The sequence below is a fragment of the Nilaparvata lugens genome, chromosome 5, assembly GCF_014356525.2.
Source record: "Nilaparvata lugens isolate BPH chromosome 5, ASM1435652v1, whole genome shotgun sequence".
Lineage (NCBI taxonomy): Eukaryota > Metazoa > Arthropoda > Insecta > Hemiptera > Delphacidae > Nilaparvata > Nilaparvata lugens.
In genome coordinates this window covers 11,652,176-11,674,846 of record NC_052508.1, presented here as the reverse complement: position 1 = coordinate 11,674,846, position 22,671 = coordinate 11,652,176, and the positions used below count along the sequence as shown (strand labels likewise).

Here is a 22,671-nt window from a genome sequence, read left to right as displayed (position 1 = left end):
AACTTCTTCTCTCAATCACCTTATATTTAAGCACATGAAACATTTTCTGATACAATGGTCTTGAAACTACTTTGGTAACAATAATCCTAAAACTACTTCGGTAACGTCTTATCGCAAAAAATGCAATTGCGATTTCCAAGTACATTGTTACAATAAACGACCACGACACTATACAATCATATTCTTATAACAATATTTTGAAAATTGCAAACGTTTTCCCCAAGTACAGGTTTACTTTATAGTGTGGTCCACGTTATTATGGCAGTGGATAAAGATAGAAGAATAGAGATGCCGATTCTCTGCATTAGTTAATTATATTTATACACTGTCAAAAAGTTGTCATACTTGTAGACCTAGAAAAGGATAGTTCCACCTGCTTTGTCGAATGATAGACAAAGCCAAAGTTGATCAAATACTGTCATTATAACGTGGACCTCACTATAGACAGTACCACATTGCAAATTCATCCAATACGATACGGTATATCATAGTTCCAATAATCGATATCATTGTTCGTCTCAGTCGAGATAAAGATACAATGAAGATAGACGTCAGAGGATACATTTTTATTATTGTCAGGATGTATTGTTTCAAGAGGAGGCAACGTGGCGGATCCCTTCCGATTCAATAACAATGGAATCAACGCCGTGTATCCATAAAATACAGACTGGATAGAGAAATATTTCCACCTCGTGCAAATAATATCTCCGATGGCTCCGGGCTGATTTCAGCCAATAATTCACTTATATATCTTTTCTTTTTTCTCTCTTGTCTCCTTGTTCCTTTTCTCTCATTCTTCTGCTTCTGATATTCCTCCTTCTTCTTTCACTCGCCCTTCTTCTGTTACACCATTCTCCTTCTCCCACTCTTACACCTCAATCTCCTCTTAATAACTTTCCTTTCTGCTATCCTCCACTACTTACTCTTCTATTCTTCTTCTTCTTCGTTTCCCTTTTTCTTCGTTTTCCTTTTTCTTCTTCTTCTTCTTCTTCTTCTTCTTCTTCTTCTTCCTCCTCCTCTTCTTCTCCGCCCCCTCCCCCACTCTTATTCTTCTTCTTCTTCTTCTTCTTCTTCTTCTTCTTCTTCTCTTCTTCTTCTTCTTCTTCTTCTTCTTCTTCTTCTTCTTTTTCTTCATCTTCTTCTTCTTCTTCTTCTTCTTCTTCTTCTTCTTCTTCTTCTTCTTCTTCTTCTTCTTCTTCTTCTTCTTCCTTCTTCCTTTCTCTTTCTCATCACAAATCTCCCCCACTCTGTCTACAATACCTAGTAACGATGTGTTATTTTAGTTTCGGATGCGATTTATTACATCATTCTGGGTTTCCATTCACAATTGACTCCTTGCCTATTTCCTTTTCATTTTTGTCGAGGAATCTTTCTTCCTCTTTGATCGAGTAGACTTTGAGTTGGACTTGATTCATTCATTCTTGTTTTAGCTACTTAACTCTGTTCTAAAATGTTCCAGTTCTTTCCCTTTTTCATATCGTAATCACCTTGATTTTAAGTATTCGATCAAATTAGAGTTGGCTCATTCGTTCAATACTTTCTTTATTGTTTATTCACTTGAAATCAAGGGGTTGTTTTACATAATGAAATACTATTCAAACATTTAAAAATCGTTCAAAATTGTTGAATCGTATTCCTCTAAAAATGTTCCGTTTGTGTTTTTGTTGAGGTGTTGCTGTATGAACTTATAGAATAAATTATCCGTATATAATGCTCCTATCTATCATGAAAATATTATTCGGATGATTTGGTTCCAAAACCAGAAAATTTCGTTAAAAAATACATCATTTGTGAATCATTCTCATCTATTTTTAAAATAATATTTTTGGTTCATTCGGTTCTACATATTCCATGAATCACTAAGATTCGATTCCGAAATCACATTATCTAAAATGATTTTAAACTCAATTTATTTCCAGAATGTGTAAATTTTACAATAAATTCCCCTGAATATCACACATCTTTTAAAATTACGCAACCTTCTACTATTTTCACTTTCCTTGCCCTATTACCATAGGTAAGGAAAGTATTGCTTTCCGAAAAAAATTAAGGTACCCCAATTTCTAAGTTTCTATACGTTTCAAGGTCCCCTGAGTCCAAAAAACTGGTTTTTGGGTATTGGTCCCATATCTGTAAACATTTCAGGAGTTCCGCCCCATCTATGCAAAGTTTGATCTTAGATTCTCAATTATCAAGCTTCAGATACAATTTAAACAAAAAAATTTGAGTGGAATAGATTAAGCATGAGAATCTCTACAATTAATGTTTAGTAACATTTTCACCTAAAATTAAAAATAAACTCGAAAATCGAGAAAATGTGATTATCCAATTGCAAACTATTGGCAACCTATTCATTCTATTAAATTATTCACTATGAAGAGATAGCAGACCTTGTGTGTCTCCAGCGTTATTACCCTGTCAACAGCTGCCTCTAATCTTTGAATAGTAGACTTGAGATGCGCGGGAACACTACCGTAGCGTCAGGTGATCAATTTTCATAACGGCAAGGAAAGTTCAAATCAAAGGAAAATCAATGAAATCACGAATATAATCTGGATTTTGAAACTCAGTGCCGGTTGCACAAAAGCCGGTTAAATTTTAAACGAGAATAATTCCACAAGAACCAATCAGAGAAGCTGTCTTTTCAAAAACGCCTTCTCTGATTGGTTCTCGTAAAGTTAATCACCTTTAAAATTTAACCGGCTTTTGTGCAACCGGGTCTCAATCTTATTCGAATCACATTCTGTTCCTATGGATTAAATAATCTACAGAGTATTGACACCATTGAATACCATCGTAGAGGATAGGATGTAGATAGAACAAATGTTTGAAAGGTTTTGAATAAAATTATACTACATGGTTTTTATATTGTTTATAATAATTTTCAGTAATGTAGCTCGTACTAGTGGAGTGATTTGATACGTAGACATTCTATTTCTCATTCTCACATTCCTATATTTACTGTTTCTATTTCTCATTACTCTATTACTACATTCTATTCGAAGTATAAAATTCTATTCTATGTAATACCATTGTCAAATGCGATTCTAGGCATTAGGAAGTACATTCTCTGCGGATGAATGTAAATATGTATTTGCTAAGTGAAACAACTTCCAGATAATATATTATTCAATGATACTTTCCAGTATTGTTTTACACTCTGGCATCGAGTAGTGTGGCATGCTGATATGAAAAGCACTCCAGTTGATCAGTGATAGTGCTGCAGATTCTATGTTGAAGGATGGAGAAAGAGAGAGTGATGGTGTCAGAGAGAAAGAGAGTGTGTGTGAGGGAGAGAAACTACTGAATCTCTCCAGAGACCTGTCTCTCAATATTGACGTTTCAAAGTGTGGAAGAAGAGGGAGAATTATAGAGAAAGATGGAAGGAAAAAAGAGAAGTTGAAGAGGAAGAGATGGAAGTGTAAAAGGTGAATTAGTAGTTGAAGGAGGTGGTGGAGGAAGAAGAGGAGGAGGAGGAAGAATGGAAGAAGGTGGTGGAGGTAAATGAGGAAAATGTGGATAAGGAAGAAGAGGAAGGATAATAGAGGAGAATTAGAAGGAGAAGGAGAAAGTGAGGAGGTGGAGATGGGAGTGTAGGAGAATTACTAAGGAAAGGAGATGGAGAAGGAGGAGTAGAAGAAGGAGGGAAAAGTAGAAGAAGGAAGTGAGACTGGGATGTTGAGTAGGAGGATGACAGGAGAAGGAGGAGGAGAGGGAGGAGATGGAGGGAAAAGAAGAGGAAGGAGAAGAGAAGAAGAAAGAGAGAATTAAGGCTGTGCAAAGGCTAAAAATGAACTTTCTTCTCGTGATATTTTTCCAAGTTTTTCGATTTGTATATCATCAAGCTATCAAAATGAAAAAGTTTTCTTAGGATAACATTTTTTCCGATCATTACTTCTTGAGATATGAGCGACTGAAGTTTGAATTTTTGGGACAGAGCATTTCAAATTCGGTATGATAAAAATTCATGAGTTTTAGAGGATAGATTCTTCATGGTATTGTTGATCTAGTATAATAAAAATGTTCTAAAAATATCATTTTTTGGAAAAGTTATTCAATTTACCAAAAACCACTCAACTAAAAGTTATTTTTGGTTATTTTTAATAAATGAATAACTATCTTAAAAATTGATATTTTAAAAAAAAATTGTTTTACTAGAACAACAATACCATGAAGAATCTATCCTCTAAATCTCATGGATTTATCACTTACCAAATCTGAAATGTTCTGTCCCAAAAATTTAAACTTCAGTCCCTCATATCTCAAAAAGTAATGATCACTTTTCATTTTGAAAACTTTTTCATTTTGATAGCTTTTCATTATGATATACAAATCGAAAACTTTGAAAAATATCACGAGTAAAACGTTTATTTTTAACCTTTGCACAGCCTTTTCAGAGATTGTGATAGAATTGTAGGAGGAGAATTAGTAGGTGAAGGAGGTGATGAAGGGGGAGGAGGAGAAGAAGGTGAAGGGAGAGAAGGATGATGAGCAGCAGCAGCAGCAGGAGGAGGAGGAGTAGAAGGAGAAGGATAAGGAGAAGGAGGAGGAATTGGAGGAGGAAGAAGAGGAAGAATAGTAGAGAAGGAAGAGAAGGAGAAAGAGAAAATTGAGAGGATGAGATGGAAGTGAAGAAGGAGAATTAATAGGGAAAGCAGGTGTTGAAGGAGGAGAAGGAGGAGAAGGAGGGGGACTAGTGGGAAGAGGATGAGGAGAAGGAGGTGGAGGGAGACGAGAAGAAGGTGGTGGAGGAAGTGGAGGAAGACGAGGAGGAGTAGCAGTAGCAGGAAGAGGATTACTTGGTGGAGAAGGGTTGAAGAAGAAGAAGGAGGAGGCAGAGGAGGATGAGAAGGAACTTGAGAAGAACGATAAGGGGAGAAGGAAGATGGTGAAGAAGGGAGAAAAAGTGGAGGAGAAGGAGGAAGAGGTGGAGGTGAAGGAGGAAGAGGAGGGAGAGTTGATAAGAAGTAAACATTGGATGTCTCTTTGGAGTGATAAATCTATGTGCTAAGACAGAAGCAACATGTAACAGGCGGGTATCGAGACAACAACCACCATTTTGTAATACACTCCAATATCCTTTCAAACGAATGAGAAATTGGGAGAAATGGAGGGAGAATTGATTGATTGATTGATTGAGTACTTTATTCATGTAGATTACAACAATATATACTGGCTTATACACTTATATACAATAGCTTACAATACAACAAAATTATAGATGAATTTACATAACATAGACTAAGAAAATAATTATTGAAATGTACATAATATGAATTTGTAATATAATAACTATAGATAATTAAATTGTTATGCATCTACATAAATTGGCGGATCTTTGAACATATCAATGTCCATTCTTCGGAAAGAATATTCAAAATATCCTTCCTACTATCTCTCTACCAAAAGGTGTAGGATGAGGATGAGGTGTAGAGGAGAGAGAGAGTCAATGTCAATTTAATTAGTTTTAACTAGGATTAACTGAAATTTAGGAAGATTTAGAAATCAGAGATTAGATTTTAGAAACAATAATCATGAATAGGTCGATATAATAGAATTTCTGGACATTTTTTGTTGCAAATTTTATCTAGAACTTATGGTATGCGGCTATTATTATGGGATACCCTTTAACTTATGTAGATGGGCTTCCATATTATTTTGATATTCATAATCATTCCATACTCATCCAATTTCATTATTGATATTAAATGCATACATTAGATGCAGTTATCTATATAAAAGCGAAATGGCCCTCTCTCACTGACTGACTGACTGACTCACTCACTCACTCGCAGAAATAAAAATCTACCGGACCAGAAACGTTCCAATTTAGTAGGTATGTTCAGTTGGCCCTTTAAAGGCGCACTACGGATTTAAAAAAAATCCAAAGATACGCCCAAAATCTGCGTTTTTCCAGCGTTTTCTCAGCTTTATCGAGAACAAATGAACAGAAAATGTTCAAATTTAGTACAAAAGCTCAGCTAGGGTGTAATAATGTTGTGTTAGGAGGAATTTGCAATAACGTCAAAGATACGTCCAAAATTAGCGTTTTTTGCTTTTTCTCACATTTATCGAGAACAAATGAACAGAAATTGTTCAAATTTAGTACAGAAGATCAGCTAGGGTGTAATAATGATGTGTTAGAAGGAATTTGAAATAACGCCAAAGATACGCCCAAAATTAGCGTTTTCCAGCGTTTTTTGCGCTTTTTCTCATATTTATCGAGAACAAATCAACAGAAATTGTTCAAATTTAGTACAAAAGATCAGCTAGGGTGTAATAATGTAGAATAGAAGAAATTTAAATAACGCCAAAGATACGCCCAAAATTTGCTTTTTTCCAGCGTTTTTTGCGCTTTCTCAGCTTTATCGAGAACAAATGAATAGGAAATGTTCAAATTTACTACAGAAGCTCAGCTGGGTGTGATAATGTTGTGTTAGAATGAATTTGAAATAACGTCAAAGATACGCCCAAAATCAGCGTTTTTCCAACGTTTTTCTCAGCTTTTCTGTGTTTTCTCAATACTTTGACTTTCTGATGGAATGAAGCATGCTGAAATGAAAAATGCAGGCAGGCCGAGCAGGGGTGCTGAGGGCGGAGCCCCCTGGCTAGACGGATATGGCCAGCGAAGCGAGCCTGACGGCTAGTAGAATATAGATGCATGATTTGATATCACTATACCCATTCCAATTGACTACCTTCCACTGTATATGTCACTATATATGTTTTCTGTACTTTACACATTTTTTTTTCAAAGAATTGTAGAATGAAGGAGTAAGATGTGAAACTTTCATTATGAAGCGGATGAATCGGGGAAAGAGTGAGTGAATGGAAGAGAGAGAGAGTGAGTGACTGAATGAGAGAAAAGCTTATCGCAATCCCTTCTAAACCTGGTTCCAAGTTGTCGCCCAATCTCCTTTTCACTTGACACTTTTCGCCTAATCCATGAACCTGGTTTTACGGCGGATTACGGCCTGTCCTAAGTGTTAAACCTCTGTTTGAAGTGTGAGAGCGGATTAACACACGAGAGATTTCCGCACAGATTTCTGTGAAGTTCAAGATTTTTTTCAGTAAGTGTTTACTGAAGAGGAAGCAGAATATTGTGCCTTTAGTGAAGTCCACGTTAAAATGACAGTACTTGATTAACATTGGTGTTGCTATCCTTGTCTATTATTCGACAAAGCAGAAGACGCTATCATATTTTAGCTGTTGCCAGATCTACACATGATTTTTATTGCCTTCATAGAGATTTACCTTGAATTAATTCATTTTTGTATTCATTTCAGAGTAATGGCATTCGTACAGAAGGCAGTTGCAAGACTGGATGAACCAGAAAAACTAGATTCTCTATTGAGAGAACTAGGGAAGAAACATTTCACGTACGGAGCCAAACACAAGTACATTGATGTAAGTATACAAAAATCAACAAAACCTGAGTATTTTGAGATGAAATTATCCTATTTTTTTCATTCATTTATTCATACAATAGGTACATCATCAAAAATGATAGGGTGAGAAAAAATAAGGTAACCTTGTGCTGTTCCTCTCCCAAATTTAGATAAGGATTCTATTTATGAAATAGAATTATAGTACCCTTTGAAATTGATAAAATAATAGGATAAGAATACGAATTATAACTACTAGTTTTGGTGATTACACCATTGAATAGCTATTTATGTATTAGAGCGTAATGCGCGACTTTATCGCTCGCGCAAAACAGTTATCACGCGACGCGGAGCGGAGATAATTTTGCAAGTGCGATAAAGAAGCATTACGCGCGAATTACATACAAAATTTTCTCTACAACTGCACAAACCTGTTAAATCACTTATATCTGGCAGAGTTTATAATAATTCGTCTACACTGATATCCATCATGGCTGTAGAATCGGTACAATTACCGACTTTTTTGATTAAGATGTAAAGGAGATTGGTTTGTCTTTTGGCGAGCTGCTTATCATAAGCTGATTAGCGAGCGTAAAGAAACTCTTCTGCGCATGCGCGAATGATTTGCGAGCGTAAAGAAAATCTACTGCGCATGCGCAGATGGTTAGCGAGCGAAAAATTAGATTATCCTCAGAAATAAGCTGTTTTACGATGAGAATTGAGTATGTAAATTCTTTCTTTACGCGCAGTTGTAAAAAAATTATTTTTATAACCTGACAATAGTGTGATCACCGAAACTAGTGGTTATAGTTTTTATTCTTATTCTATTAATTTCAAAGGTTGCTATGATTCTATTCCATAAATACAAGAAAGTGGCCCTGAATTCATAAGTATTGAGAAGGTTACACTATTATAATTGATAATTTGAAGTGCAATAATGTGAGTATGCAAAAATCAACATAGCCTGAGTATCTCAAGATAAAATTGGACTATTGAGAAATAAACGAACAATAATGTAGATTATAGATAGTACGATGAACGTTATTGCTAAGGAATTCACCAATGTCTCTCCTAATGCTTTCGACTTGGGATTGATAGTCATATAGATTTTTAGTATTCCAGTAATCGATGTATCCACCAATTGTTATTCAATATATCTCAGTTCAATAACCTATTAAAGGAAAATTATTATTCATATTGATTGATACAATAAGTACATCATCAAAATAATAGGGAGAGACAAAAATAAGGCAACCTTGTGCTATTCCTCTCCCAAATTTAGATAAGGTTATACATAGTACGAAATAGATTGTCTTGTAGTCCACTTCACAAAATTTTCATTCCTTAATATTTTTCACAAAGTAGATTTTTAAATTTAGATGCTTCAAACTCAAACATGTCTTATACTCCATAACTGAATTCCTTAGGACATAATCTTTGAAAAAAAAATAGAAAATAATTAAAAAAACAGGAGTACAAAAGATGGGAGCGATAAAGATTGGAAGTCTAGCAGACATTCTAATATAACAGAATGCCTTCTCAAATCCTATTAGTAAATGCCATTCAGCTCTTTCGACCAATCACGTGCGATTGAACTTTCGTACACTACAGTGAAAGCCACGCCAACAACTTGCTCTCATTGGCTGATGCCGTTACGTCATTGAGTAGACTCCATTTTGTTGAACTGTTTAATTTGAATCAAATATGATTGTCTTGTGAGTGGTTTTTGATTGGTGGAAGGGAAATTGGGATCGAGATCAACATCAGATTAATCGATAATTTCTGTAACAAACCCAATTAAATTATTAATATGGGTCAGAGTGTAAGAACGGCACAGAATGAGAGACTACCAGCGTCACTTAGCTTCAAGAGAAAGACGTACTAGTGCCCGGTTGCAGAGTCGACAAATAGCGTCACCCATAGTTAACAGCGTGGACTTGACTATTTAACAGACCAATTTTGTTGCAGAGACGTTCTGTTAGCTATTGTTCTGCCGATAGGTAACAGTGCGCCAACAAACACGTTTTTCCGTTGCAGAGACGAAAAACCTACAGGCAGATGACGTCATCTGAGGCTACCAATAACTAAAAGTGCTCTTTATTTAAATGCCCAAAATCGTGCTTATAAATCCACTATACATTCGCGCCAAGTGTATTTTAAGTTTATGTTGACTTGTTTGCATGTTTCAAAAGACAGACGTAAATAAATGGTCCGAAAACATTACATTATAACTATTTTAAACTGTAGATAAAGTGTAAATAAACTGAATAAAATATCGTTGACTATTCGAGTAGCTTGAACGAAGATGTAATATAATTTTTAATAAATTGCATAATTTAATAAATTCGAATAATTAATTATTATTAATTTTAATAATAAGCACCGTATGCATAGTCATTAGAAATATATCTTGAAAACTGGCTGCTTTGTTTCCAAGACATATATCAAAATGCCAGAGGACAATGAAATAATTCTGTTCAATTTTTTTTTAATAATATTATACAATAATAAATACACCAGTCACTTATTTTACTTCTATCTCTAATTTCGACTTACTCAATTCATTCAGAGATCAAAAATTCAAACTACCTTAACTGAAAATAATTACAAATTAGTCTGCAGTTTACGATTTCGATTCGTAACCTCCAAACATCAAAAACATAATAAGCAGAGCAGGCAGCAGTGTTGTGATACCATGCTGTGACGTCATCCGACTGGAGGTTTGGAAGAACTGTTCACAGTGATTCTCTCCCCGTTGCCAAAACATTAATTAGTTGGATAGAAGCATACCACGTAAAAAGTGGTATGAGCAGCAGTGTGACTTATGTGTGTGCCTTATCAGGGCCATAGTTAAAAGGGGTCTGGCAAACGACTCTGCAACGAACATCTACAGTCGAACCTCTGTATAACGAAGTCGATTATCCCGAAAAAAAATTCGCTGCAGAGTGGTATTCGTTATTTAGATGTTGTTCTGTCAAGAAAACTGCCATGATCCTATGGATCTTATAATATCGTATCACGGCGGTAAATAAATGAATATGGTACATAAAACATATCGCGAACGTAGGTAGGGTACCTATTAGGCCAATATTAATATGGAAATTTGAAAATTCATGCTGTTTAAAAAAACATGTTTTTTGAATATTTATAGAATGTAATGAGTAAGTAAACTCACCAATTTATTTTCAGAACTCTTGATTTTGTACTATTAGTAGAGTTTAATCAAAGTACATACTCTGTAGCAATATTTTTCAACTTTTTACACTGCTATTAGATGGAACGCAAAATACGGTTATTTTGTCAATGACGTCACTATAAATACTGTAATAACTCAATTTTCCTATTTTTTTATGTTTTATATTTGGAAAAGTGAGTAATTTCCGGTTGAACTTCTTGTTCTGACGGATTATCTTCTCGTCAGGTTCGTCACAGCCATCATCATCATTATAGTCAGTTAAAAGTATTGAAATGTGTGACAAAAGCAAGAATGGGAAAGTCCAGTCGTTCACCTGCCTGGTCTACAATAATGACAAGTTCTTGGAATTCAATTTCCAGTGACTTGCATTCAATTTCCGACATGTGTTTCACCCTCAATTGACTGTCTACCACCCTATCTTCTTCCTACCTGAATTGCCATTATTATTAGTCTATTGGCCTTTCTGCTGAAATTAAAAACTCCTTTAAAATGACCGTCTGCTTCCTATACATACTACACTTCGTATGTTGAAGTCAAGAGAAAACTTCGTTTCCGAAATTCGTTTAATAGAGGTAAATAAGCAGCCAAAACTCAAAAATGTCATGGGACCAGGTAAAAATTCGTTGTGTAGAGGATTTCGTTAAGTGGAGTTTCTTTATAGAGAGGTTCGACTGTATTTATGGGCGAGTTGTTAACTAATGGCTATGTTAGATATGGGTAGCTTTATGTAGTGATTCTGCAACCGGGTATAGGACTATCGGCTTGAGTTAACATTGAAATTTGAAACATAAACGTCCCATATACCATGAATTATCGCTACATGCTACCTTATCGCCTGACTATACCCTGCCTGTCTCAAACTAATAGCTTCTTCTAAATGCATCTTCAAGCAAGAGTCTTACAATTTAAATGATAACAATCATAGATTACTCTCAAGCAATCGCTCATTTTTCCACTCATGTATGACTCTCCAACGAGTTTTATCGCGTGACAAAATGTCTGAAACTTTGTGACATGCATCGCATCATTCGGAATGTGTTGTCACAAAGTGAGCGTCACACAGTGATGTCACAAAATGTTGTGTCACACAACTGACAACAAATGTGGCCGCAAAGTTGTTGCGGCTCCGAGGCAACAATTATTCTCAAGATGACAAAATGATCTAGTTGGCTGACGTCAGTCGGTGACGTCATATCATCAGCGACACATGCATCACTCTCTCAAAGTACAAGAATGACAAACAGGTCCAACGGTCCTACTTTATACTGAGATTCAACGCGGGCTGTCAGCTTTGGTTGAATGGGAGACTTTGAGGTTATTTATGAGGAATGCTGACAATTTTTTGAAGTGAGTTTCACCAGATAAAGTGAGAGAGTGAGAGAGTTTTCGAGAGTAAGAGGGAAACCACACTGAATAAAAGGGTCTGGGAAAATAATGTGGGATTCTTATTCTTATTCTTATTCTTATTCTTATTCTTCTCTATCTCTACTTTCCTCCTCCGTTCTCTTCTTCTTGTTCCTTCTCCCAAACAACCTCTTACTCCTCCTCCTCTTCCCAATTCACCTTCTTCTTCTCTTCCCCACATTCTCACTCCTTCTTTTCCTTCGTCTCCTTCTCCTCCTCCTCTTCTGCCTATTCCTTCTTTTTCTACAGCATTCAAAGCTCCCTCACTCCTTCCTCCTCATATTCTTTCTTCGGGGATCTGCAACTTGCGCCCAGCGGTCAGAATGTGTTTGGCCACTCACAGATTGAACGTAACAAAGTGAACGTCCGTGACGTCATCACGAGTGATGCCATTTCGCTTTCACTAGCAGCCGACATCACGTTCCCCGACTGAAGGAGTGAAATTAAAATTCACTACAGTATCCTAAGGAAGCTTCAAGCGAAACACTACAATACGTTGTATTATGACAACATATTAGCAAAGTTAATGAGATACATATTTCTATCCTATAATTCCATTCTAATTGATATTGAAAGTTTGGGCTAGAACCATGATTGTACGAACAATCATTCATTAAGTCATCTTGAACGAATAATCTCTGTCAAATTGGTTCTAGCAAACACATCGTCTCAATCATCCATCCTAATGTTTTGACTTTTCATTTATGAATTTTGTTTCAATGACAAAGACAATGTGGGTGATAGATAAATATATATTTTTTGAATACCTAAATCCTTCAAACGCTAATAACTTTGAACCTCCGTCACCCAGCGTAGCAAACATATCAACACTGTTCATTTTCTCACTCATGGTGACAGCCTGAAACAGTCAATATGTGCTAATCATCGAAAATTTGATGGGGTGGTGTGATTTTGTCAAACCGGGGGATTCCCGGTCGTCAACCTTTTCAACATACTGTCAGAGCTGGAAATTCGATGTAATCATGATTTCAAAATTCGTCACAAGCCGAGATGGACCACTTTTAGAGTCGAATGGGAAGGAATGGTTGTCATGAAGCAGATGGTTTATATATACCGTTATCACTTCCAGAGAGAGTGAGAGAAAGACAGACAAATAATGTGACTGGCAGTGATGACGTCATGACGTAAAGAGTGTACGTGTGTATCGGAGCCATGTATCACTCCCATTTGACCGCTGGGCGCAAGTTGTGTATGTTCTTTTCTTCTCCCAAACCTCCTCTAACTCCTCCACTTCTTCTTCCTAAACCTCATTATTAACTTCCCCTTCTTCTCCCTTTTTTTTATTACTTCTCGTCCTCTTCTTCCTACAACTCATTTTTCTCTTCCCTTCCTTTTCACTCCTCCTTCTACTTCTCCTCCTCTTTTTTCTACTCTTTTTCTCTTTCATCCTTCTTTCTCCTTTTTCCTCTCAATCACCTTCTCATCTACTTATTCTTCCGAATCTTCCACTCTTTGTTCATTCTACTCCTTTTTTCTCTTCCCCTCCTTCACACTACTTCTATCCTTCCACCTCCTCCTCGTCCACCTGTTCTCTTCCTCTTCCTCACCCTTCTTTTGCTCCTCTTCTCCATCACTTTTTCCGCTTACTCCATCTGTGTTCCTTGACCTTCTTCTCTTTCCATTCCTGTCTGGAAATTCTCCACGTCGGAATGTCACTTGCCGCCGGAACGTCAAGGAAGAGCATGGTTTGCGAATCCCGATAAGCACGGGTCTGAGATACCGCTCAGAGCAGAAGGAGATCTTGAATGCTCACTGTCTGAGAGTGGTCTGGGAGACCCCTAGGTGTAGAGGGGTATGAGAGACCCACAGAGACTATATAATCACTGTAGAGAGACTCAGCGATCTCGTGGGAAGACGAGTTTTGAAATTCCTCTCATATAGGGGTCGGGAAGGGGTCTGACAGACCCCCTTTCAGGTTTCCAACATGACGGAGACGAATTATCATCCAAGTGGTATGTCAAGCCTTGACAATATTTCACACAAACTACCGGGGAGAAGGGACTGGCAATTTTTCGCATAAATTGCCACAGGCAACATTTCCTGTGACTTTTCGGTGTCTTATAACAAGTCTCAAAAGTCATACCACTTCAATTTTCTCAAACATCATGACAGTTACATCTTCCACCATATATTTGACCAAGCGAAGTGAGGTCTAAGATTCAAGTCGACGGTTTGGCATTTCTCTTAATGTTTATATGTTGCGCATTTACGGCGAAACGCGGTAATAGATTTTCATGAAATTTGACAGGTATGTTCCTTTTTAAATCGCGCGTCGACGTATATACAAGGTTTTCGGAAATTTTGCATTTCAGGGATAATATAAAACGAAAAAGGAGCCTCCTTCATACGTCAATATTAGAGTAAAAATCAGACTATAGAATTATTCATCATAAATCAGCTGACAAGTGATTACACAGATGTGTGGAGAAGCCAGTCTATTACTGTATTTGTATAAGGTCTATAGTTTCAATGAAAGACCTAAAAGAGGTTTGTATCTTTAAGTTGGGTTTACACCAAAGTTATTAACATAATGTTAATAACTTAATGCTTATAGATTTTTTACAATCAAAAATGTTATAACTTCTCCAGCATTATTAGTGATTCTATTAGATTGAACGGAAGTTGACAAACACACATCTTCATCATGTGTATGATAAGTTATGTTCAATCTAATATAATCTATAAGGATTGAGTTATTAACATTATGTTAATAACTTTGGTCTAATCGCTGCTTTAAGGTCTTTGGTTTCAATATTTTGTTTTGCAGTCATGCTATTATTATGCGTGCCCATTAGTATCGATATTGTCACCTTCCAAAAACCTAATTTAATAGGTGATTAAAAATAAAAAAATGAACTAAATAATGCTGGAGAAGTTATAACATTTTTGATTGTAAAAAATCTATTTTTATCAGATAAAGAGATTTTCACGGAACTGGATGAATTAAATCATATGGAATACAAATTCAAACGTGAACTGAGTTTGTTAACATTTAAAACAAGAGACATCAGGTACTTGTGGATGAGAATACTGCGTGAGGTCTACTGTTCACAGAACTACTAGTACAGTGTGGTCTATACTATATATCCAGTGTACATCTAACGACCTATTCAGAGCAGCTGTGAATAAAATAAAAATCTCCATCATGATAGCCAACCTCCGCCATGGAGACGTTACATGAAGAAGAAGATACTATAGTATAGATGGGAATGCCAGTATTTGAATAACATTGGTGTTGCTATCCTTGTCTATTATTCAACAAACCAGATAGTGCTATCTTTTTCTAACTATATAACAGATCGTTTTCATTAATAATGTGAAAATAAAAAATATTCACAAAATATTCAATCCCAATCATGGAGATTTATCATTCAATCATTGAGAAATATTATATATTCTTGACAGATAAATATGATTGATCATTTTAATCAAGAATGAAGAATAAAATGATTCAAGAACGCTTATGTAAATGATTCAAAGGCATCAGCTACCCTCTTTATAAGACAGTGGCAAGGCAGAGAATCGCCAACGCTGATTTCTTAACTATATCCACTGTCATCATAATGTGGACCTCACTGTACCACAAAAGGCGGTGATGACAGAGAATTTTCAACTCTGAAATCTTTACTGATAAGTCCGGGCACAAATGTCATTTCATTTTCATTTTTTAGTGACAGCCTTGGAAGATGTCAAACTTTCTTTGTTAGGTTTATGATAAGGATCGTGATGATAAGTCGAAAACACCTCAAAAACAAGATGGCCGCCAATTAGTGTTATACTATACCGCTTGTATTTCAATATCCGTTAAGGATATTCAACCGTTTTTTGAACGAAAATGTTTTAATGACTTTCCTCTACAAATTTGGTTCAAGTTCCCTCTAAAAAACCGCATATTCAATTAGTTATAGCCTTCAAAAGCCCAAAAAACCGTTTATTCTATTTTTTCAAATTTCTTTAATTTTCTCTTTATTACTTTTTGTGCAAGAAATACAGAGAAATTTCAAATCTAAGAAATCTAGATCGTTTCTTCAGCTTTAAAACTATATATCTTCATGCGCTGTACGTCAACAAAAATGTGTTCTTCAGCGCCATCCAAAGAAAATCCTGCATGATTTCTGGTGCGTTTTTCCATTCCCATGAGGTAACAAAATAGAACTACAAAATTGATTTCTCATGACTACTTTAAGATAGAGACTTGCAAACAGCCTCAATCTCTTCGTTACAACAAGCTGAATAAGAATATTGATGATGGAGACAACGAAAAATTCAAGATGGCGGTCATTATTGACAGATAGTTATTATATCGCTTGCTATTCAGTTATTGTGAGTGATATCGGATTGATTTTACCATCAGAGTGTTTAGAATTAAATTAATATCTAAAATATTTGATAGAATGTTCTCATTTGGACTATTTTTTCATGATTAATTTAATTTCGTCGTCGTCGTCTTCTTACAGGGGTAGGCATTAATACCTGCTCCGCCTTCAAACATTCTCCCACCTTTTTCTTGGTCTGCCAATACTTCTCCTCCCTTCTGGCTTGAAAGCAATGGCAGCTTTCGGGATTCTTCCGTTTCCCATTCTCTCAACGTGTTCTCTCCACTGTTATCGATTCTCGTCAACTTGTTGAGGTATTGAGATCACATTGAGCTCTCTACGGATATCGATAAAGCCTGTCCTCTCTGGTGCATCCCTTCACTGACCTTAAAAATCTCATTTCGGCCGCCTGTAACCTGCTCCACTCCCTTCTCTTTGGTACCCAGGTTTCAGAGCCATACAAAAGTGTAGGGACGGCCATTACTTTATAAAATTTGAGTTTCGTCTCTTTTCGGGCTTTATTTTTGAGAGTTCTGTTAATAGTTCCGCATATGTACTGGAATCTGTTAATTTTTGCATTCAAGTCGTGGTCTTCCTCGTATGTAATATCACATCCCAATTATTGAAAATGTGATACCTGTTCCAGTATTCTGTTGTTGAGAACTATTTTAGAACGTATTGTAGACTTCCCTAGAGACGCCATCACTTTTGTTTTGTGCAAGGAAATCTTCATATTATATTATTTTAATTTAATTTCAAAACCTTAAAACATATATTTTTCGGGGACAATATTTTACTTTCAATCCTGTATATGTTTTCGCAGTAAACAAACACTAGTATTATTGGTACAGTGGTTTAGAATATTTACAAAGCTTCAAAATGGCATCTGATTGAAGGCTCTAAGTCCATATTCCGCGGCTGGAGCGTCATCGAAAAAAGAGTGAAAAGTACTGTTTGCAGTGGAAAACTCTCTTTTTCCACCATATGCCAAACCTATCAATTAGAAAACCGTGACTCCTTGAAGCTACAGACTTGGAAATTGAATCATTGAATGAATGAATAATTTTATTTGCCAAAAAACAATATGCAAAAAGACTTCAGAAAAAATAAATAATTATATGCTACTGCACTTAACTAAAATACACACATAAAATTTGAGGGAATGTTGATTTATCTAATTTTAATTATATATTTTTTCAATGGCATATTCTGTTCGCTAGCAATGACTATCTACAATAGAAATGGTATCAAGCTCTTCGTCATGATGTGTAGGAAGAGAATATGTATGATGGCAATCTTAAAAATATCATCATAGAAAGATCCAAGATGGCGGCCATCATTAACAGACACTTTTTTGCACTGTCAATTATAGCCGATTATAGTCAATTATAGAGATTCATCAATGGAAAATATATATTCTTGAGAATAAATAAAATTGATGATAAAATCAAGAATGAACAGTGACAATGATTCAAGAGCATAATTACAATGATTTACCGGTATCATCCATCCTCTTTAGAAGATAGTGGCAAGGCTGAGAATCGGCAACACTGATTTCCTAACTATATCCTTGGTCATAACGTGGACCTCACTGTACTACAGAAGGCTGTGAAACTCTGAAAATTGGCAACTCCGAAATATTCACTGAATTCATAACCAGTCGACTGGTCTGAGTGTCACCATTTGGAAACACATGCTCTCGACTAGAGTCGAGTCTCTTCTCGACCTGAGTCGCGTAAGTGTGAGTTGAGCCTAAAAATACAATTAAGAACAGTAGAGATCATTTTATTGATTGTAAGGATTTGCGTTTAATTCGAAACCTGTATTGGAATCAGTCGGCATCTGTTAGAGTCAACAATGAGAAAACAGAAGAAGTTAAAATTCTCCGAGGAATACGGCAGGGTTGTATATTATCTCCGCTAATATTCAACTTGTACTCAGAGGCAATTTTCCAAGAAGCCTTGGAATACTCGGAGGCCGGCGTACTATTGAATGGAGAGAGATTCAACAATTTCAGGTATGCGGATGATACAGTAATTTTTGCCGACACCCCGCAAGGACAAAGTCGCTGAAGTTAGTAAAATATATGGTCTGGAAGTCAACATTAACAAAACAAAGACAATGATAATTAGTGAAGAAAAAGTTGACAATGTGCATTTTACTATTGATGGGAGGGTAGTGGGGAGTGTGCCAACTTATATTTACCTGGGTACAGTTTTGAATGAGCAGTGGGATCATTCTCAGGAGGTGAGGGCTCGGATTGAAAAGGCGAGAGCGGCATTCAAAATCATGTCAAGAGTATTCAAGTCGCATAATTCGACCCTTGAACTGAAAATTGGACTTCTCCGTTGTTATATATTTTCCATTTTGTTATATAGAGTTGAGTCTTGGACCCTGACTGAAACAACAACAAAGAAACTTGGAGCGTTCGAGATGTGGACCCATAGGCGAATCCTGAAAATATCATGGATGGACAAAATTTCCAACAACAGGGTTCTTCAACAACTCAATAAGAAGACGGAAATAATGTACACTGTCAAGAGACGAAAATTGGAGTATCTGGGACACATTATGAGGGATGAAACTAAATATCAGTTGTTAAAATGTGTACTACAGGGTAAAGTTCTTGGCAGGAGAGGTGTTGGTAGGAGACGAATTTCCTGGTTAAAGAACTTGAGAACATGGTTTGCAGTGTCCACCCCGGAACTATTTAGAGCGGCTGTCAACAAGGTTATAATTGTCAGAATGATTGCCAACATTCGGTAACAGATAGGCACCAGAAGAAGAAGAGATTATTTTGACAATATCTCCCTTTCATCGGTATTGTTTCCAACAATCGATATAAGATGTTGAGTTGAGTAGCAACTTGCTCTGTTCTGTTATATTGGCAACTTATCGATATGCAAGTCATGCTGTCTGTGAGGAGAACAGGAGGTGGCCCTTTCAACAAAGTTGCTATCCTTCTCCCAACTACTAATAACCTATCCTCCCAGCAGCCACAAGGTGTCCACAACACCTTGCTCCTTCTTCATCCTCTTCTTCTTCTTCTTCTTCTTCTTCTTCTTCTTCTTCTTCTTCTTCTTCTTTCATTCCTTCTTCTCCTTCTACTTCCCCTTCTTGTTATCTTCTTCAACTTATACTTTCCTTTCTCGTTCATTATCTCCCTCTCATTTCCATTCTACTTCTCCTCCTCCTTCTTCTTCTTCTTCTTCTTCACCTGCAATTTCATTTTCTATCTTCCTCCTCCTTTTTCTTTTTCTTCTCCTCCTTCTCCTCCTCTTTCTCCTTCTTCTCTTCCAATTTTCAATTATTATTTGTTTCAAAATACAATTTCAATAGATACAGTACACATATATATTTTAATCCCTCCAGCTTTCTGCTACTTGAGGGATGAATTCTCTTTTTCTCTTTCTCTCCCTCCTCCTCATTCTGCTCTTTCTCCTCCTCCTCATCCTGCTCTTTCTCTTTCTTCTCTTTTCCTTTTCTTCTCCTACTCCTCCTTCCCCTTCTGGTTCTTTTCTTCAATTTCTCTTCTACTTTCTCGTTCATTTTTTCCTTCTCATTTTCATTCTACTTCTCCATCTTCTCATCCTCCTTCTTCACTCACTTCCATCCCTTCATCCTCCCCTACTCCTCCAACTACTCCTTCTTCTTCCTCTTTCACCAATTTTCCTCCTTCTCCTCAACCACTAGGAGAGGTGTGGAAAACCCACTACGCGGTTGTCAGTGCAGATGAAAAGTCTTTGATGTGGTGTCTGCAGTCGGTTTCACCTCATTCTGTCATCATTCCTTATGAGTTCATTATCCCATTCCCATTCATTCAACGCTGTCACTGAGATCTGCCAAAGCATGCAACCATGGGTTCACTATAAACTGTCAGTATCCCGCATGAATAACACTAATGCCACCACATTCAACTAATGCTGCCAGTTTGAACAACACAAAGTTCTCAGAGATGGCTTTGCTGTGTCTTGAGACATTTCACCGCACCCATCTGTCAGCATTGTTTTAATGCGGAGGCTCAGTGTTATCCATTATAAATACTGACAGTTCAAAGTGAATCTAGCTGAAGGCAACCTACTGAAAGGTCCTTTGAAGATGGTTTCCACTTATTCACACCCTCGGTATTCAATATTCTATCTGTTGTTGAAGATGGCTTAGGTACGAGGGTTGATCGAAAAGTTATTCATTTGTTGCTTGTTTAAAAGATGGATTGAATGAATATTGAATATAGTCCGAGAGATATTACTTTTAACATGAAGAGGGGGAACCGATTTGTGGATGCACCGTTTGTAGCATGGGCAGAGAAGTGAAGAAGAGTAAGCTTGCTGCGCACAATTGCATGCTGACACAAAAGTAGGGAGAATGCTGTTAGGTAGTGGGAGTGATTAGTGAAGGAAAGAGCATCGACCCTCTCTGTCTTCGAGGGAGAAAGTCATGTTAAAAGTAATATCTCTCGGTCTATAGTAGAATTTGGAGTCAGTAGCTTGGAGTTTCAGTTTGTGTGGTAATAGGAGAATGCGAGTGCAAATGTCGAATATTAACAGATTGATAAGGCTTTGAGCACTTTGATAACTTGATACATTTTTAGCTAATTGACTAGAGGCTAGAGTCGTCCGTTTGTTAGTTAATTTGTATGATTGATTGCTTTCAAACTTTCGATTGCACATTCACAAATGAAATGAAAAAATCTGGGGTGGCGCACTCACACAACTTCTATTGCCCTTATGAAAATTGATCACCTGACGCTGCTGTTCACGCGCATCTCGAGTCTACTATTCAAAGATCTGAGCCAGCTGGTGACAGGACAATAAGGCTGGAGACACACGAGGTTTGAATAATTACATTTTCTCGAATTTCAAGCTTATTTTCAATTTTAGGTGTAAATGAACATGAATTGTAGAGATTCTCATGCTCAATCTTTTCCACTTGGAATGTTTTCTTCAAATTGTATCTGGAGCCTGATAATTGGGAATCTAAAATCAAACTTTGCATAGATGGGGCGGAGCTCCTGGAATTTTTACAGATATGGGACTCGTGACAGTTGATATAGCTTATCAATGACTATTTTGGTATGAATTTGATCAATATCGTTGGAGCCATTTTCGAGAAAATCGCGAAAAACTCTATTTTTGACAACATTTTCGCCATTTTAGCCGCCATCTTGAATTGCATTTGATCGAAATTCTTCGTGTCGGATCCTTATATTGTAAGGACCTTAAGTTCCACATTTCAAGTCATTCCGTTAATTGGGAGATGAGATATCGTGTACACATTTTAAATGTTGAAATGTTTAAATGATTAAATGTTTAAATGTTTGAATGTTTAAATGTTTAAATGTTTAAATGTTCAAATGTTCAAATGTTCAAATGTTAAATGTTTAAATGTTTAAATGTTTAAATGTTTAATGTTAAATGTTTAAATGTTTAAATGTTTAATGTTTAAATGTTAATGTTTAAATGTTTAAATGTTTAAATGTTAAATGTTTAAATGTTTAAATGTTTAATGTTTAAATGTTTAAATGTTTAAATGTTTAAATGTTTAAATGTTTAAATGTTTAAATGTTTAAATGTTTAAATGTTTAAATGTTTAAATGTTTAAATGTTTAAATGTTTAAATGTTTAAATGTTTAAATGTTTAAATGTTTAAATGTTTAAATGTTTAAATGTTTAAATGTTTAAATGTTTAAATGTTTAAATGTTTAAATGTTAAATGTTTAAATGTTTAAATGTTTAAATGTTTAAATGTTTAAATGTTTAAATGTTTAATGTTTAATGTTTAATGTTTAAATTTTTATATGTTTAAATGTTTAAATGTTTAAATGTTTAAATGTTTAAATGTTTAAATGTTTAAATGTTTAAATGTTTAAATGTTTAAATGTTTAAATGTTGAAATGTTTAAATGTTTAAATGTTTAAATGTTTAAATGTTTAAATGTTTAAATGTTTAAATGTTTAAATGTTTAAATGTTTAAATGTTTAAATGTTTAAATGTTTAAATGTTTAAATGTTTAAATGTTTAAATGTTTAAATGTTTAAATGTTTAAATGTTTAAATGTTTAAATGTTTAAATGTTTAAATGTTAAATGTTTAAATGTTTAAATGTTTAAATTTTAAATGTTTAAATGTTTAAATGTTTAAATGTTTAAATGTTTAAATGTTTAAATGTTTAAATGTTTAAATGTTTAAATGTTTAAATGTTTAAATGTTTAAATGTTTAAATGTTTAAATGTTTAATGTTAAATGTTTAAATGTTTAAATGTTTAAATGTTTAAATGTTTAAATGTTTAAATGTTTAAATGTTTAAATGTTTAAATGTTTAAATGTTTAAATGTTTAAATGTTTAAATGT

General features: G+C 35.5%; 1 protein-coding gene across 1 annotated transcript in view; it reads left to right on the top strand.

Moving 5' to 3' along the window:
* The window catches only part of LOC111047389 (cytoglobin-2), a gene marked incomplete in the record, with an annotated part of 290,098 nt that overhangs the window by 228,992 nt on the left and 38,435 nt on the right, over positions 1 to 22,671 (top strand). Inside the window, 1 exon segment of the mRNA XM_039427689.1 lies at positions 7,291 to 7,407. Coding sequence (XP_039283623.1) covers positions 7,291 to 7,407 — 117 coding nt within the window.